This window comes from Penicillium mononematosum (genome assembly GCF_028829835.1).
Source record: "Penicillium mononematosum strain IBT 11891 chromosome Unknown utg000005l:1.0-9366267.0:1.0-9372171.0, whole genome shotgun sequence".
NCBI lineage: Eukaryota > Fungi > Ascomycota > Eurotiomycetes > Eurotiales > Aspergillaceae > Penicillium > Penicillium mononematosum.
The window spans coordinates 7,876,230-7,894,178 of NW_026643275.1; the positions used below are offsets into that span (position 1 = coordinate 7,876,230).

At 49.7% G+C, this 17,949-nt stretch overlaps 7 protein-coding genes across 7 annotated transcripts; 3 read left to right on the forward strand and 4 right to left on the reverse strand.

Moving 5' to 3' along the window:
- Nucleotides 1–516: 516 nt before the first annotated feature.
- N7519_011189 (glutamyl-tRNA(Gln) amidotransferase subunit PET112) lies at nt 517–2,438 on the reverse strand (the record flags this gene model as incomplete). Its single annotated transcript, XM_057297962.1, has 4 exons — nt 517–1,766; nt 1,813–1,954; nt 2,009–2,085; nt 2,141–2,438. The coding sequence occupies 4 exons, from the start codon at nt 2,436–2,438 to the stop codon at nt 517–519; spliced, it is 1,767 nt and encodes a 588-aa protein (XP_057145844.1).
- A 561-nt stretch (nt 2,439–2,999) lies between these two features.
- N7519_011190 (uncharacterized protein) lies at nt 3,000–5,024 on the reverse strand (the record flags this gene model as incomplete). The annotated part of the gene is made up of 10 exons (XM_057297963.1): nt 3,000–3,135; nt 3,199–3,301; nt 3,365–3,648; nt 3,708–3,791; nt 3,857–4,033; nt 4,102–4,185; nt 4,254–4,417; nt 4,512–4,636; nt 4,691–4,768; nt 4,820–5,024. The coding sequence occupies 10 exons, from the start codon at nt 5,022–5,024 to the stop codon at nt 3,000–3,002; spliced, it is 1,440 nt and encodes a 479-aa protein (XP_057145845.1).
- A 799-nt stretch (nt 5,025–5,823) lies between these two features.
- Nucleotides 5,824–7,523, forward strand: N7519_011191 (NAD(P)/FAD-dependent oxidoreductase; the record flags this gene model as incomplete). The annotated part of the gene is made up of 7 exons (XM_057297964.1): nt 5,824–6,105; nt 6,165–6,323; nt 6,379–6,488; nt 6,551–6,710; nt 6,804–6,910; nt 6,969–7,277; nt 7,337–7,523. 7 exons carry the CDS (start codon nt 5,824–5,826, stop codon nt 7,521–7,523), a joined length of 1,314 nt encoding a protein of 437 aa, XP_057145846.1.
- Nucleotides 7,524–8,010: 487 nt separating this feature from the next.
- N7519_011192 (uncharacterized protein) lies at nt 8,011–8,511 on the reverse strand (the record flags this gene model as incomplete). Its single annotated transcript, XM_057297965.1, has 1 exon — nt 8,011–8,511. One exon carries the CDS (start codon nt 8,509–8,511, stop codon nt 8,011–8,013), a length of 501 nt encoding a protein of 166 aa, XP_057145847.1.
- A 2,111-nt stretch (nt 8,512–10,622) lies between these two features.
- N7519_011193 (intradiol ring-cleavage dioxygenase) lies at nt 10,623–11,717 on the forward strand (the record flags this gene model as incomplete). Its single annotated transcript, XM_057297966.1, has 1 exon — nt 10,623–11,717. One exon carries the CDS (start codon nt 10,623–10,625, stop codon nt 11,715–11,717), a length of 1,095 nt encoding a protein of 364 aa, XP_057145848.1.
- Nucleotides 11,718–12,921: 1,204 nt separating this feature from the next.
- N7519_011194 (uncharacterized protein) lies at nt 12,922–14,538 on the forward strand (the record flags this gene model as incomplete). Its single annotated transcript, XM_057297967.1, has 4 exons — nt 12,922–13,993; nt 14,057–14,167; nt 14,199–14,442; nt 14,496–14,538. The coding sequence occupies 4 exons, from the start codon at nt 12,922–12,924 to the stop codon at nt 14,536–14,538; spliced, it is 1,470 nt and encodes a 489-aa protein (XP_057145849.1).
- An 858-nt stretch (nt 14,539–15,396) lies between these two features.
- N7519_011195 (uncharacterized protein) lies at nt 15,397–17,908 on the reverse strand (the record flags this gene model as incomplete). The annotated part of the gene is made up of 2 exons (XM_057297968.1): nt 15,397–17,650; nt 17,703–17,908. 2 exons carry the CDS (start codon nt 17,906–17,908, stop codon nt 15,397–15,399), a joined length of 2,460 nt encoding a protein of 819 aa, XP_057145850.1.
- Nucleotides 17,909–17,949: the final 41 nt, after the last annotated feature.

The following is a 17,949-nucleotide window of genomic DNA, read 5'->3' on the forward strand; positions in this document are numbered from 1 at the left end:
TAGAAAGTAGGTGAAGGAAGAAAAGAGAGCTAAGATCAAGATAAGATAAAAAGTGGAGCCTCGATCAGAGAGGTCTGGAGAGGTCAAGATGTGATTTTTATTTTGAAAGAAGAAAATAAGAGGATAACTCTTCCTTTTAAATATCTCAGAATTGTCTTAGGTCTTTCCCATTAACCCCCGACTTCAACCGGGGCGGTGCTCTCATTCCTTGCGCGATGCCCGCGAAGTCGCTAAAAACTGCTTTTAGCGATCAAAGCGACTCCGCCGGGATCTCCATCACTTCCGTTAAGTACAGGTTGAGGAGAGCTCCCCCTTTTTAGGGCCATTCGGTGTCCCACAGGCTTTTGCTTTGACCTGTTACAGTCAGCGATAGACCGGGAATTCTGTCATCTCATTTCCGGGCTTTTATTCAGCGTGGGGTGGTATCGGAGGTCCGGCAGAGTTGGAGAATAATTGATAAAGGCCACAGTCTTGGGTATCATTGATGAGAATACATTTTATACTATACTATACAAGCTATCCCAGAATCAATTCCCGGAGAATCTCCTCTGCCTTGAACGCCTCCACCCGGCCCTTCTCGCCAGTGCGCATCATTTGCCCCACGAACCACCCCAGTTTACCCAGTTGATTCTTGCTGCGGATCTGCTCGACCATCTGGGGGTTCAGGGCAATGACCGACTCCGCTAGCGCTAGATACTCTTCCCGCGACAACGGCCGCAGCAAGAGATTTTCCTCCTCAAGTAGTTGCGGCACTGGTCGATGGTCCCCGTTAAAGATGGTGGCCAGCACCTGTTTGGCTGTCGGGCCGGTGATGAGTTTCCGCTGCAGGTGGTCGATGAGATGGGCTAAGGATCGGGCTGGGACGATCTCAGCATCCCATGCCTGGTCTGCCTTGGTCAAGAGACCGCCCAGCTCGTGCAAAACCCAGTTGCTCGCCACCCGCGCGAGACCAGCGCGCGTTTTATCATCTTGGTCTACTTGAAGGCTGCGGAGGATATCCACCACATCGTAGTAGTATTCGAGGCGGGCTCCGTCGTCCAGCTCGATGAGGGGTTTGGCGTCTTCGATTGGCAGATTAAACTCAGATCCGACAAGCAGCGTAAGAAGAGCATCTGGCGCTGTCGGAAGAGATTCTCTGAGACTAGAGAGCAGATCCTCTCCAATGATCAGTGGTGGAATGTCAGGATCAGGCATGTAGCGGTAGTCGACTGAGCCCTCTTTGCCGCGAAGTCTGCGAGTCTCAGTGCTGCCGATCGTCCATCCACGTGTCTCTCCTTCTACGACACTGCCACTCTCGAGCACCTCGATCTGACGGTTCTTCTCAGCAATGATGGCATCCTCTACCGCCTTGAAGCTGCTGAGGTTCTTGATTTCGGTACGCTGACCCAGCCCAGTAATCCCATCGTACTGATGTTGCCCGGGTGTTTCGCCTCGGCGTCGGACGGAGACGTTGACATCTGCACGAAGACCACCCATCTCCATTCCCGTAGTCACGGCACCACACGATTGTACAATCGCTTGTAGTTTCCGCACGCATGCTGCGGCCGTTGCAGGAGTGTGGATTTGCGGCATGGTGATGATTTCGATAAGAGGATGGGACACACGGTTGAAGTCGAGAAGTTGTGTCGAGGGCGGGTATTCCTGGGATTTGGCTGTGTCCTGCTCCAACTGGAGTTGCTTGATGTCAATACGAACCCGTTCGCCGTCTTCCGGGGCGATTCCGTCGTAATCGAATAGGTCAACGTAGCCATTTCGCGCGAATGGTTCTAGAGCTGGTCAGCATATTTCACGTCTGAGAGGGACAGTACTTACCATAGTACTGTGTGATTTGATACCCCGCCGGTTGATCCTGGTAGAAGTAATGTTTCCGATCAAACCGACTGACTGGTTGTATCTCACAGTTCAGTGCAATGGCAGCGCGGAGAGCTGGGAGGAGTGTTGCGATTTGGAATTCCTGTCTCAGATCAGCCCTGGCCCTATTTCACAGCATTGTAAACTATACACTAACCGGTTGGCTACCCGGGAATGCCAGATCGAACAAGGCAACGTTGGAATTGGGAGTATCGCTTGTCGAGGTTGCTGCCCCTATTCAATTTATGAGAGGATGACTCGTAATCTCCAGGTGTAAAGGCGTACTGACGGGAAAATAATTTGGCCTCTGTATCCAACTGCGCGTGGATCTCCACGCCCACTGTGAGTTCCCATTCTTGCCTCGAAGCCTCCTCTGTTTCCTTGCGTTGTCTCTTGTGCGACCGAAGCGCTTTGGCTTCCTGCTTGAGTTGTTTGCGGAGGGGAACGCGATCTGCGGAGGTCGGCGGTTGGAGATAGCGGTTTGGCGCGGAGGAGAATGGAGCTTTAGGGAATGAAAGGGATGACCGAGTCAAGCGTCGAACGCAAAGTGAGCGGAGCGTACCGCTGCCGATCCATGATCGAAGCATAGAGAGATTGGACTTGGGTTGTTAGTGTTGAGCCTTGCAAGACGTGAACTAGCGGGAGAAGCTGGACTTGGCGATCTGCAGATCAATTATTGGACTTTAGCCTCGAGTGACACTTTTCTTTAACCCCGTTTTCATTTATACTACAACATTGAATGCTTCTCAAAATTCAAAGTAATATATGATATTAAAATATCTCTTAAGCCTAATATAGTTATAATTTCTCCTAATAATGTGTGGTCCCTATATATATATACCGCTGTAGCGACAATTCCTATCTACCTGTAGTGGCCTAATTGAGCTGGAATAGCTTCGCTTCTATCTATAACATGGGACAATTTCTTCCAGGTTCATTCGACCTCGCTTCCCGTCTAAACCTAAACTCATTCAGCCTCTGCGATTATCGCAATCCGTCTTAGGTTGAGCCACCTAGTAAGGAAAACTGCGTAAATCATCCTAGATAATGACCATGGCAAGCTTCAAGAGTCTTATTTCGATCTCTCTATATACTATCAAATTAGTTAACCTGCCACTACTAGCCTAAAGCATCAAATTCAAGCTGACTCAAACATCATCAATCTTCTCTCGAGCGGCTGCCTGCTCCTCAGCAACTACATCGGCAGGGATGCGGTCTGGTGTCGTGTTCACAAGCATAATCATAGGGAGAAGAGAAGCCCCGAGTAGCCCAAATGTCACGCCGCTAAAAAGCCTGTTAGACATATGCTTGATAAGGGGGTATTATAAGTGAGATGAGCAGACGTACAATCCAATCAGAGGGTTACTCGTCGTTTGCGTGTTCATGCCGTAGGCAATAGCCTGTCCAATAGCCTCGATGCATCGGAATGCAGCACCGTTACGGACATTTTCTAATATGACAGTTAGCATCCAGGTTTTTGCTGATCCCCTAGAAACATTTTTTGGATACTCACCCTGCGCATCTGTCGCGAACGATGATAGGAGCCAATACATGTACGACTGCGACAACGGACCTGTAGTCTGCACAAAGAAATACGGCAGGAAGGACGAAGGGTATAGCCCATCATCCCAATCGATAGCGCCAGGATCATGGCGGTTGAACTTGACCTGCATAATAATGGACCAGATGTATACACCGAAGTTGAGGATGACGACGGTGTATAGGCCAATCTGGGCGCGGCGGCGCTGGCTGAGGCTCTTCATGTCGAGGATAAATCCGAGGCCAAAGCAGCCAATGCTGAGAAACGAGGTTAGTTCAGGTGTTAATAAGAAGGAAACTCCACAGACTGGACCTACATGCAGAACAAAGGCGAGATGAGGGACGATAGGGCGCGTGAGCGGACGGTGAAGTGGGTTCCCAAGTAGGTAGTCCAGGTACCGCTGGCATATCTGTTAGCCTTTTATTGTCCTTCAACGACGGGTAAGGGGCTAGGAAACTGGCGTACGTGTAGAAGAATGACCATAATGCCCAAAGGGAAGAAAATGCAATGAGTTTCGAGGTCATGGTCTTCGCAATGCGTTTCACTTCCATCTTGGTAGACAGGGTCTCTGAGGTGACGATTCGAGTACCATCGGATCGAACAACACGTTCGAAGGGAGTTATTAACAATGCAAATGGCAGGCTAAGCAATATAATTAGTATCAGTCATCTCTTCGCTCTTTAGATTGTTCGCTGCGCGGATGCACTCACGCAAGACACTCAATGATCACAAAGGCAATGTAAGTATCGGCAGAGACACCGCCGCTGACCCCTTTTTCGTAGTTCTTCGACAGACTGTAAAAAGCGAGATGATAAGAAACTCATCCATGCATCCGTTGGGGTACACTTCGGAAAAAGCTTACTTGATTGCGCCGCCAACTAGCTGTCCAAGATTCCGTGACACAATCCATAGAGCCAGATACTTGCCGCGGGCACCAGAAGGTGCAAGCGTCATGATGGCACCGGCCTCGGCGACATACCAGCAAGCGGTTCCAATACCGCTAATAGCACCGCTGAGGATGAGGTACTGCAGGAAAGAACTTTAATCAGATATTCTGGACTTTGTGAAAGCATTTCAAGCTGTCCATTGATGCCAGATATGTTGGGGAGGCCTCACTTACCCATTCATTTCCGAATTTGCTGTTGCAGTAGTATGCCGAACCCTGGATGGGGAAGGACATCGAGCCGATTACGAGGGCCCACTTGATACCGATTTTGTTCACGAGGGGACCACCCAAGAAGCAAACTGGTGCGCTTTGTTAGTGCATTGAAAGGCGGGATTTGATATTGGGGCGCATACCGACTGCAAGCATGGCATATGTAATCGCCGTCGAGATATTTGACACCCGAGGAGAGGCAAGACCACCACCACCGAGGCCTGTAAAAGATAAGCTGCACATTCAGACCATGACGGGCATTGCACTCTAACCTATAATTGCGTCTGACATAGCTGGCCCACAGAACGCCTGGATGCTCAGAAGTATCATCTGCGTCAAACTGTTCTGCCATACCCGCTTCCAAAGCGGGACAGTTGTCCTGTACTGCTCCATGTTGACCCCCTCAGCAATATCGGGTACATTGTCCGGTAAAGGAGAGTCATCGTGTGACTTGGGGGTAGTCTTCGAGTTGGCCATTATAGGATGGTAGGATCACAGCGCGTATAGTGTGAGTGACTCGGAAATATGCTTGAGACTTGTTGCGGCCCATGCCGGTTATTTATACAGGACATGTTCGCAAATCATCTGCACCTCGGGCTTATCTTTCAACCCCGGAATATTTCCCGATTAGTTCCCCTTCAACCTACAAGGTGAATTCCGTGCCATCGGGTGGGGAGTCCATTCTTGGATGTGGGGGTTGGTGAAGGTCCACGCGGAACCAATGCGATATCCTCAGCGAAGTACTCGCGTGTTAGTACCGATAGCGACGAGTGACTCACTAGTTGATATCGGCATCATTATCAATGAGTCTGTACTCCGTATCTCGGGTGGACAAAAGCCAGGGTCACTGGGGAAAGGATGGGTGAAGGTCCACGCGAAACCGAGATACCTTTGGCGAAGCACTGTATTATTGCATCATTATCAATTCCGTATCTCTACCAAAGAAAAACCGGGGTCAAATATGCGATGCTTATCTCGTAACTCCCGAGGCCCTTCGGCCCTTTGGTGGGTCAATTCCCGCGTTCTCCAGGGCCCTCCAGGGCCCCTAGCGACCGTTTAGGCGCTTAGGTAAACCCGTGGCTGGCATGGTGAAGGTCCACGCGAAGCTTTTCTCCACTTCGCAATCGACATATTTCCGGATAGACATCGCTCATATGATGTGTATCATGATTGGCCTTGATAGCTTTCTCAATAAGGGTTCAATAAATTGTCGTTCCCCCCCTTCCAAGACTTTGTTTAATCCTCCCAAGTGTACCGCAAGGTCGATTACTACAACATGGCCCATTCGCGAGAAAGCACAAAGATCGTCATTGTCGGGGGAGGTGGCACAATGGGATCTTCAACCGCGCTACACCTGATACGCTCTGGATACACTCCCTCAAACATCACCGTCCTTGATGTATATCCAATTCCATCCTTGCAATCTGCAGGATATGATCTCAACAAGATCATGAGCATCCGATTACGCAACGGGCCTGACTTGCAACTTTCCCTGGAGGCTCTCGATATGTGGAAAAATGATCCGTTGTTCAAGCCTTTCTTTCACAACGTTGGCATGGTGAGTCATAATAGCTTCCTGTTTGATATTGAGCAACTTACATATTTACGCACCTTTAGCTAGACTGTTCATCAACAAAAGAAGGTATTGCAAGCCTTCGGCGGAAGCACCAAGACCTCACCGACGCAAATATCGGACTAGAGAAGACGAATATCTGGTTAGAGAGTGAAGATGATATTCTGGCAAAAGCCCCGCACTTCACGCGGGAACAGATCAAGGTGAATTTGACCATAAGAAAAAGAATAAGGGTACGAGAGGCTAAACAGATGGCAGGGGTGGAAGGGTTTGTTTTGCGGCGATGGAGGGTGGCTTGCTGCAGCCAAGGCCATCAATGCGATCGGAACCTTTCTAAAAAGTCAAGGCGTCAAGTTCGGATTTGGAAGGTATGACATTGAACTTTTGCAACTTCGTGGAAAAGTCGGTGTTTGCTCATGCGTATTTGCAGTGCCGGGACTTTCAAGCGACCTTTGTTTGCTCCTGATGGGACGACATGCAATGGTGTTGAGACAGTAGATGGAACAAAATACCACGCCGACAAGGTGGTTTTGGCCGCCGGTGCTTGGAGTTCGACATTAGTAGATCTGGAGGACCAATGCGTTTCGAAGGTCAGTTGTGGACATTTCCTTTGCTGGCGTATTTCAGGATTCCCGGAAAAGCCGGTTGAAATGACCATGCCGCTAACTGAACGATGAATTTAGGCCTGGGTGTTCGCTCATATCCAACTCACGCCCCAAGAATCGGCCCAATACAAGGACGTGCCCGTAGTATACGACGGTGACTATGGCTTTTTCTTCGAGCCCAACGAGTAAGCAATCGCTCCTAGCCCAACCTCAAAGGCCGGCCACGCTAAATATTCACCGCAGACACGGAGTAATCAAAGTCTGCGATGAGTTCCCCGGGTTCTCCCGCTTCAAGCAGCATCAACCTTACGGTGCCACCTCTCCTAAGCTTATATCCGTTCCTCGATCACACGCCAAGCATCCCACGGATACCTACCCAGATGCTTCTGAAGAAACCATTCGAAAAGCGATTGCGAGGTTCATGCCACGCTTCAAGGATAAGGAGCTTTTTAATCGGAGCATGTGCTGGTGCACCGATACTGCTGATGCCAACTTGTTGATCTGCGAGCACCCCAAGTGGAAGAACTTTATTTTGGCCACAGGCGACAGCGGGTAAGTGGATGACAATCGGCTGCACATAGCGATTATCTTGCTGACACCTCATGCAACAGCCATAGTTTCAAGGTTTTGCCCAATATAGGAAAGCATGTCGTTGAGTTGATAGAAGGACGCCTACCGCAAGACCTGGCTAGTGCGTGGAGATGGAGACCAGGGGGAGATGCCCTTAAGTCCAAACGCAGTGCTCCAGCAAAGGACCTTGCTGACATGCCGGGCTGGAAGCATGACGCGAAGCTATGATTCACGTTTGCATTTGTGTAATACCAATTTGGGGCGAACAGTAAAGGTCATGGAATTCCTCAAGCGTGCATATTATCAATCTGTAATAAATCAAACAAATTCACATTGATCAACATTACATTCTCTACCTCTCTCTACCTAAACACACGGAAAAACCTCTTCATAATTACGATTCATTGGTTATGGCCGCAAGTACCATGTCAACGGTTTAATGCTGTCTCCCGATAGTCCCATCCATATGAAAAGGTGCTTGTCTGGGATATATGCCTCTTATGCCGTTCGGCTACCAGATAAAATATTTGCACGGCTTGGAAGTTGGGTCCAATGCCACACCCAAGAAAACGAACGACAAAGAAGGGCCTCCAGACTAATATACAGATACTGCAAAGCACGCAGCCGTTTTATTACATTGCATCCACCCAATCACCTTCAACCGATAAAATCTTTGGTTTTGACAACTCCAGTATGAATGTCAACCATGACACCTCTAAAGGAAAAGTCCTGCTGCAGATCCAGCCAATAGCATACCAACCACACCAATAGCAGATTTGGACAACGGACGAGACGCAACAATACCAGCAGCCGCATTGGCAGTGGAAGTCGCAGTCGAGCCACTAGTACTTGAGCCAGTGCTATCCGCACCAGTGGTTGTGGCAGACAGGGTCACGACGCCAGTACCAGTAGCCGTGGCTGTCGCTGTAGCCGTAGCATTGGCATTGGTGTTGCACCAAACCTCACCGGGCTCAGAGGCTTTGATCAGGCACTCGGCAAGGGTGCCAACGCTCTGACCCTGAGCAAGACAGTAGTAGTCGCACCCGTCATACTCGACGACAGATGCATCGGAGCAGCAGCTGCTCATGATAGCGGAGTTGTTGCCCTGAATAGACATTGCGCATGCGGCGTCGTGGGTCGGGATATCGTACAGCTTGGCATGGCAGCTGGAGGTAGCTGATGCGGAGGAAGTGGGGGAGGTGGTGGTCGCGGACATGATGGTTTGAACGAGCGGGAGGAAATATTATACACTTTTTGCGATAAGTTGAATGAGTGGTTGCTATGTTTGTTTGACGGGTTATTATCAGCTTATATACCCTTGAGTCTGGGTTCCCACTTTGAGATGCCTATATCAGTGCTATAATTAGACGGGTTTGCTCGAACAAATCAATGATCCCAATCCACAGACATCCACTCAATTATTCGATGGATGATTATTTATTTCGTTTGTCTCTCTCAATCCAGACTTCCAGACTTAGCACCTTGTTGGTTATGAGCCTCTCATGAAGATGAATACAGGCTTGAGATGCAAGATTTATAGCATCACTTGACTAAATCGCCATGCTAAGGCTTAATGGCAGACAGAGCCTCGTTTCCAAGTCATAAAGCCTTTCAGTACTCAGGCTTGGTTAAAAATAGGATGCGATATTCCGAATATGCCTACCGGGCCATCCTGCTTTATCTTTACCCGGCCCGACTGGCCAACATCCGGATCTATGGCAGCCACCTTGGGATTGTGGGGAGCCTTTTAGGTATCGTGCAATTAATTGTGCGAGTGGAAATAAATGCCCAATAGGCCGTGGGAAGTTAGATGGGGCGCCCTGGAATGTCCTAATATAATTGCCACTAGGTACGGAGTAGTTCATCTCTACTCCGTAGAGGCTAAGATATTGTAAACCAGCCACGTCGGGTTGAACGCTACTATATTTAGTCGGTACTCTTTAACCCACTATTACTTTTTAGTGGAATTGACAAGGAACGAACGAAACAATGATATACAAAGTTAAGTAGTGGGGGTAGTATGCCAATAGAACATGATGCAAGAGGATTTTGCCTATCTTCTAGAGTATAAGTGTGATGTGCCCTCATTGCTCGTCCATAATAAATATCATGTAACAACAGTGTATCCTCTGGATACGTAGCATTGCCTTCCAATCAGACTGTTCGGAAATGATGTGATTTTTAGTCTTCTGACAGAACGGGTTCTACGGACCGGCTCCTATTTAGCCAGATGGTCATCAGTAGTTGCTCTTCAGGGCTAGCCCTCCGAAACTTACGTGGTTGACATTATCGGTCCGTATTGTTTATATATGGCCTCGGGGACATGTCGATCAGACATTGATCCGTTCTTTGTGGCCAAAAGACGAAGGCGGATCGGGGAGACATGCGAAGCTCCTACATAGTGTGGTGCAATCGGGAGACTGTGCTTTAATTGGCATGTAATATAAGGCTGGTTATATGTCGAGCTGTGACAGGATTCTACCAAACCACCATCAGGCACATACTCACAGGATGATCTTTCCGGAAATGCACATCCCCTAGAGATGACAGTAAGGTTCACAGAGAACCTACTCGTTTCCTCGAGGTAGCCAATAACGAAGTCTCTCATGGTAATCGAATCCATACTGACCTAAGGTATATAATTAACTGGCTGACAGCTGCCCCTACCGCCCCATCTCTCAGACTATACTTGTATAAGTAGAATTGGTCGCCAGAACTTACCAATTCTATCCGGGAAAAACATCTTTAGCAGCCATGAATCTTTCATTTATGATTTTCACACTAGAGAAGTGTTGATGAGGACCGTAATCACGTCGGCAGGGCCCCACTTCCGTGTCGATCATATTCAGCTTAATGGAGAATGGATGAGTTTATATCCGCCCGCTATCAAATAGCGAATTTCTAAGATGGGGCGGAGCTGCCAAGAGCCGCATTGCATAAATTGTAGATATTAACGACCAAGTCTTACCCTATCAGGGTCTCAGGATGCGTAAGCTAGGTGCATGAGACTCTTCGGGTGGAAGCTATTGGCTGGAGCCATACCTGTGCCAATGAGGTGCTATATCCATAATATCATTTCACCTGCAGGAACTCCATGGATGTGCTTAGGTCTATTGCATGGAAGCATCTCTTTCGATGCTGTCTATCGTGTGGGTGAGTAAAGTTTTATCCGGGCAGACGAGGTGTCGACTTCCTCGAATTTGTTGCTAGTAGGCGGATAAAAAGGTATATAAGACCCGGTGTCTGATGTCTTCACAAAGATTGAATCAACAACAGCGTCTCAGCGATCTTCCTTGCGGTGAACATTGCATTTATTTATTGATCAAGATGCACATGAAAAGTGCTCTGAACCTGGCCATCCTCGGGTGCGGTCTCCTCGCTTCCGCGCATCCAGGACACCATGAGCCCCTCGACGGCTCTGGCGTCCAGTTGTACAAGAGGAACGTCCAGGCTGGCCTGCAGAAATGCTCGACAGAGTTCCAGAACAATGGTCTCCAAGCCCGAGCCGAAGCTCGTCGCAAGGCTATGGTCGATCTGCACCGCCGTCACCTTCGCGTCCGAGATACCGACGCAGTTCTCAACAAGTCTCACCAAGCCACACGACCCATGTCCCCCTCAATGTCGGAGAAGGAAATCTTCAACTCCCCAGAAAAAGTGTGTCTCCTGGGCCCAAGCCCCGAAGGAGAAACAGGACCATACTGGCTTCCTGGCGAGCGGGTACGCTCTCACATCCGCGAAGGCCAGCCCGGTGTGCCCGTGGTGATCGAGCAGCAATACATCGACGTGGAAACCTGCAAGCCGGTACCGGATCTCTATGCCGAGATCTGGGGATGCAATGCCACAGGCGTGTATTCGGGCCTGGTAGCAGACGGCAACGGCAATTCAGCGGACCTGTCGAACCGTAACCGGACTTTCCTGCGCGGAATTCAAAAGACCGACTCGGACGGTGTAGTCACCTTCGACACCTTGTTCCCTGGCCACTATGACAGCCGCACCACGCACTACCACAACATCGCGCACTTCCATGCGAAGAGACTGCCAAACAACACCATTGCGGGTGGCAGGGTCTCTCACGTTGCGCAGATCTTCTGGGATCAGGACATTATCAATGCAGTCGAGTCGACCTACCCATACAACACAAACAACATTCCGATCACGCCTAACGCGGAGGACCGGGTGGTGGGCCAGGAGACTCAGAACACCGATGCTGACCCGATGCTTAACTACGCGTATCTGGGCGACCGTGTTGAAGATGGATTGTTTGCTTGGATTACTGTTGCTGTCAACCTGTCTGCTGTGCACTACCCATACTACACCAATGTCTATACAGAAAATGGTGGTATGGCTGTTGATGGAACTTCCGATGGAAACCCAAGAGTTGTTGACGGTGGGCTTCCCCAGACTTCTTCGGTGTCGAACTAGGGACAAAAGAGTATGTTGTGTCAGTTGAAGTCCCTTGGGGTCGCACCTTCCAACCTTGGAAGGTTCCAAGGTTGGCAGGTGCCCAAGCATTAGTCAGCACGACGTGACTTATTTGAGCCTTACAAAAATGGCAGCCAACCTTGGAAGATAGGAAGGCCTTGGGAAAGCCACAACTAGATATGTATGCATACAATGTTGTATATTGCATGTAGAACATAGAGGAATTGAGAATCGTCATTCTAAACTCAATTATTGAATTTGAAATCATAAAAGTACATTTCAATCTTCACTATACTGACTTGTTGATCATCTTGATTCTCACCCTCTTTCCATCCTCACAACTTCAGAACCTACTATACTCCCTACAACTACAGCTCCATATCAATACATTCTTGACAAGGCTTTATGCACGCAATATGGCAGATAAGTGGCGTTGTACAGAGTACATACACTGCTCACATAGCTGCATCACATTCCCCCGCTTTGCTAGACCGCCAGATGCAAGGAAGATCGACCAGCGCATAACTACATGGTCCTTTCTATCTTCAGACACGCATGCATTTCCTTTTCGGACTCAGCAGGACTGATTTGCTGTCACAATCTGACCCACTCTGAACAGTTCAGAATGTTCAGCAACTCAACAATTCCTCACCATTTTCCTTCTTGATTTCTTTGAGTTGTGAGAGAGGTCGATCGACAGGGATACAAGGGACCTGCGACACCATTGCCATTGGTCGATCTAAATAAAGCGCTCGGCGCTTCTAAGTTGCTTCAGATTGTTCTCAGACTGACTGTGACGAATTGCAAGTCTCCATTTCGACAAGCATAACCCTTTGGGCTCGTTCCAGCTGACACGAAAACCTATTTCCAACTTGGGCTGACGTTTCGTGTTTCTATAATAATACCATATTCCCTTTATCATAGGGAATGTCTGATGGGATCCGCGGGGAAATTGGAGATATCATACTATTTTTCATCGATCCCCCCTAGATTCCGCGCCTTTGACAGACTCGATCTGAGACCTGGAATTCCACCCCCTAGGCCATGCCTCGGGTCCCTATACTCCTGACTCCATTACTCCATCACTGCGATTAATTCCATGTCATTTCTCATTTCTTTTCTGTCCCTGCGGGTATACCCTGATTTGGTATCTATATTTGAAGAGGTATGAATCGGATATTGATTCCGAACTTCTCCGATCACCATGCCGCTCCAAACTAGAAAGCCAAAAAAGGATGGAAGAAAGAGGACGTACTCGCTGGTGTCCAATAATACAACCGTACAGGCGGGTCCTGTCACGACCCCTAAAACTGTCGAGAACAGCTCACCTTCACAACGGGCCAATCGGTCAAGACAAGCCCTAAATGCGCCTGCCGTTCCAGAGAACCCACCTCAGAAACCCGCAGAGCCCGCGAAGATGCCTAACGTGTTCGAGTTCCTGGAAGAGAACGAAGAATCTTCTTCAGACTCATCGCTATCGTCATCGTCATCCTCTGAGGCTGAATCCGACGAGGAGCCGGAGCCTCCACGCCCTATACAAACCACCACCAAGATCCAGGCTCCAAAACCACGGGCAAATACTGTGCCACACGGAGTGTTGGCTCCAGGAGGCAACACACCCCCGAGTAAAATCACACAAGCACCTGCAGTGGTATCCAAAAGTCCAAAAGAACCACGAAAACCCGCGCCGGCACCCGCACCTTCTACAGACAATCAGTTAGTCACGCGGAAGAGACAACTCACCAGAAAGCCGAGCCCGATCTCGACTGAAGTCATCTCCCCAGGCAAAGGCCAACTAGAATTGTCCCGACCACAGACCTACCATGGCCCATCACGAGACAGCGGTGCTGTCCACAGACCACCGCTCCCACCATCACCGCCTAGAAGTCCAGAAGATAGCATTCACCGCACCACTCCGACAAAGAGACGAGACTCCAATGCGTCGCAAGAGCTATCCGGATACGGGCTTCTAGCTTCGCACCTAACCAAGTCCGCCTCAGAAGACAGCGGAGGCTTCCCTCCGCTCTACCGACGCTTCGAGACCATGAACCACCGCGTTTTGCTCCACCTCCAAGACGAGATCTCCCAAATGGAAGAAGATCTCCACACCCTGGATGAGTATGAGGAAATGCACCGGGTCAGCACAGCCGAGCATGAAGGCGTGAAGCCCCTACCGGCTTCACGACGGCGGGACGCCCAGTCCCAGGCTTATTCGTCTTTGCACTACCGCCGCATGGATCTCATGAATGCTTTGATCCACAAGACGGAACAATACAGTAAGACCCCCTTCCACTTTCCGTATTTCTGTCCACAAAGCAGACCCCTGACAAGGAATCCAGACAACGCCCTCAGCGCCTACAGCAAAGTCCTACAAACGCTCCCGCGGGCCTCGGAACAGGAGATCACGGGCTACCGCAGCTGGATGAGAGAAAAACAAGCCCGTCGCTGGTGTCGAGACGCGGTTCCTAATTCACGACGCAGATCTAGTCTCCCTCACTCCACGACTGGCTGCTTCTGCCGCCGCAGCACCCGTCTACATCGCCATCATCATCGCATCTGGTGCGCTCCTGCTTCCATTATTGGCGTTCAGCCTTATAGCGGAGTTCTCCGGTCGTCTTGTCGTTGTGACGGTTGTTGGCGGTGCCGCGGCGGCTATTGCGGCGAATTATTCGGCTGGTATTGATACGCTGGTCGACTCGAGGGATGGTTGGCGCTGTGCTACGATGTATGATTGTTTTGATTCTGTTGCGGCTGCATAGACTGACTTTTCTTTTCTAGATATTTTGGGTTTATGACTATGGCTGCTATGTTCATTCCCTAGCTTCGAGGTTACATTTCCTCAACTTGCATTCTGCATGCATCGACTTATGACTTACGAATCTTCTTTACTCTGTCTTTTGTATTTCCTTGGCGATGAGTCCTCTATGTCGCTGTGGTCTTGTTTTTGTCTTTTTGTGAAGTGAAGGGTTGGAAGGGCATTCGTTACTGGGCACGCAAGAAAGAGATGGCGTTCGTTCTTAGGCAATAATCGGATAGTTAGGGAAGATAGACGGGTATCTCGGGCCTGGCATGTAACAAACTATGAGGATTGGGCAGGAGATACAGCGGACTGGTAGATACGATAGCAGGATGGGTGTTTTTTTATATTGGGAACCCTATTGAGCAATCAATGTACTTGATGAGATATGATTCTAGGAATACTCTGCAAGTTCCTTTCTCTCAGTATTTCTCGCCGAATCTACATTGGAAAGCATAAGGTGTGCTACCTGTATGCAGCATACATATTGATTGGATTGCATCGAAAGCGAAAATCAAGTAACTCTCTAAGCAAGATTTGGCTGTATCGCAATGGCAGCCTGTACACCCAGGCCGACCTGTCTTGAAAAAACCATCCACGCCAATCGCTTAGTCCATAATACAACATCAAACAAGGAAAAATCATACAAAGCCAGGGATAAAGAGGTTCATTAACAACACAGTTGGGAAGGGAAAAATTCGGAGACGCGGATCACATCCAGAGCTCATAATCCGAAACGAAATAGAAGAAAATGCAAAAGTCAATAAAGCAGAAAGCCGACTGTAGAGGAATGTAATATTGGACCTCTCTCTTCAGAAACAAACCGCACTTTTGGAGTTTGAACGCAACGCCACATCCTCAAATTCGCGCAAATATCACGACCTATGTGGAAAGGGGAGTGCCATTCGGCTTGCTCCCTGGTGTCATGCTGCCTTCTTGAGAAGCACGGGCATCCAGCCCTTGAGGTTGAGGTGTGGAAGGACTGTGGCCTGTCTGTCGAGCTGCCAGTTGTGCCTTGTTCCTGTCCATCAGCGCAGCTTGTTCGGCCGCACTACGAGAGTATGTGGCACTAGCGGCCGAGTTTGAGTAGCCAGCTTGTGAAGGAGTTTGGCCTGGGTACTGAGCTCGCTGGTTCGAGGTTGCAGTCGCGTAGGGCGTACGCCCTTGTGGCGTGGCGTTGAATGTGCCTGGCTGCCTAGGCTGTGGTGTGTAAGGCTGCGGTGACACTTGGGCATATCCATTGGAAGCAGGGCGCTGGTATTGGGCACCCTGGCTGTACTGTGGGTTCACTTGCGCATATTGAGGAGTGTTGCCTGGACGTTGGCTGGGTGTGCTCGGTGGACGACCCGCGCCATAAGCATGTGTGTACGTAGTGGGCGCCGAGGGCTGCCGCGCGTGTTGTGGTGTGACCTGGAACCCGGGCTGAGGCGGCGCCCGAGCATTGGAAGCAAAAGCACGTTGGTTGTAGGCACTATGAGAGCCTTGATAACTACTAGGCCGTGAGGTAGAGGGTGTTGAAGTGCGATTTGCGGCACTGGCTGCTGCGAGCAATGCTGCGGCCCTTTCTTGTGACAAAGTGAAGTCATCCTTTTCCATGGTGCCATTGTAGTCAGGAGTCTCAACCAGAATCTTTTGGCTGATATTCAACTCAGCGAGCTGATCACCGTCCAATTTAGCGACAGCATAAGGCGGCAAGTTGCTGATGATTGCAGCAAGGCTTGACTTCAGGGTATCATAGACCAGGGCTTCTGCTTCGGAGGGTGTGTTCACGTCGTCCACATTAAGGTCAGGGGTTTCATTCGACTCAGGCAATTGTTGACCAGGCGGCTGGAGATCAGATGGGGGCTTGAGACTTCGAATTCGCTGGTAGGAACTAAGAGTGTGGAGCAAGTCGGAAACTTCCTCAAGCATTTGCTTGATCTCTTTTGATTCCGGGTCAACTTCACTACTCGGATGGGTCTCCATGATGTCTCCAGCAAAGTCTTGGGCGTTGAATGACTCAACCATTTCATCCAGGATGCTCTCATCAAGTTCGCCAATATTGCCAGGCTGTGCGGTCCGAGTGTCATTTTGTTCGACATCGCCTTCTCTTGGTACAGACAGCAAGGTGTTCACACGGTTCGCACCCCGTTGTCCCCACCAAACCATATCCTTCGAAGCGAGTTGCACAATCGAACCAGAGCTGTCGTAAGAAGGAGCAAATGACGAGAAGACACCTTGGAAGGCAGATGAATCAGGGCCAGTCCAAAGGGCAGGATCGCCATGTCGATGAACATTGTCCGAATCTGCCTGCTTTTCAACACGGTCCCAGTAGGAAGGTGACGATGTGACCCCACCGTATTGAAGCCATTGGGTTGAAGGGAGAAGTGCCAGACAATAGTTGCTACGCTCTCCCAAAAACGTCCTGACATCGAAAGTGGTGTCGAAGCGGTCCGTCCATGTGGTCGAATTAGCCCGGTGGGATCGCTTGCGCGGAGGTTCCAGCTTTGGTAATGTTTCCCGTGGAGCGAATACCTCACCGAATGTTCGCTTCGGTGGTTGAGCACCATCAAGGTTGTAAGGGATAATTTTGGTGGCTGTGATGCCATTAGGCAGGGCAAGCTCGCGCAGCTCCTCCTGCACTTCAACAAACTTCTCAGGTCCTGATTCGGACTGCAACGGCACCTTCACGGATTTTTGTAGACTTGAGAATAGCTGCTTGGGATTCGCCGGATTTCCAAAGAGTGTCAGGGCAGGCTTATCCTCTCGCTGGCAGACATTGATCGCGTGAAGCTCTGCTGAGTCGTCGGTATCGTCTTCCATTGTCTCTGTTTTGACCTCGGGTTGGTTGACGAAGGATTGCCCAATCAAGCTGTTCATATGTTTTTTGAATGCTGCGATCCGGTTGACCACCTCATTCAAAGGTGCCCCATCTTCTTTTGCGCCATTGGACTGAATCTGATTGCGCTCAATTACAGCAGCCGATGCTCTTTCGATGTCGGAAAGAAATTCCTGCAATGTGTTGTATTTGCCCGAGTTGACGCGTGTTTGGATGTTGGAGGTTTCTGTATCGCCAGAAACCTTTGCGCGCTTCGTTCGAGGCTTGGCAGTTGTATTTGGGAAGGGACAAGAGAGGAGTTGGAGTTCGGTGTCGTGCCTGTGGCTTGTCAGCATAAGACTAGGAACCATATACTTTCATCAAAGCTTACTTCAGTAGAAGCTCAACCAGGCTGCGAAGAGTTTCGTGAAGATTTGCTCGATCGCGCGAGGCGGTGGCACCTGAATCACTGCTCGGTTTGTCGTCCTGAGTGGAGCGCTTCCGTTTCCCGGAGGTTGCATTAGTAGCAGGGTCGGGATGAGGTTCGCCATTTGTGGCGGACATGGGGGTTGTGTTTCCAGCTTCGTCGGCGCTCATGGTTGCGAAGTCGCGCCGAGGTCAAGGTTGACGATACTTGC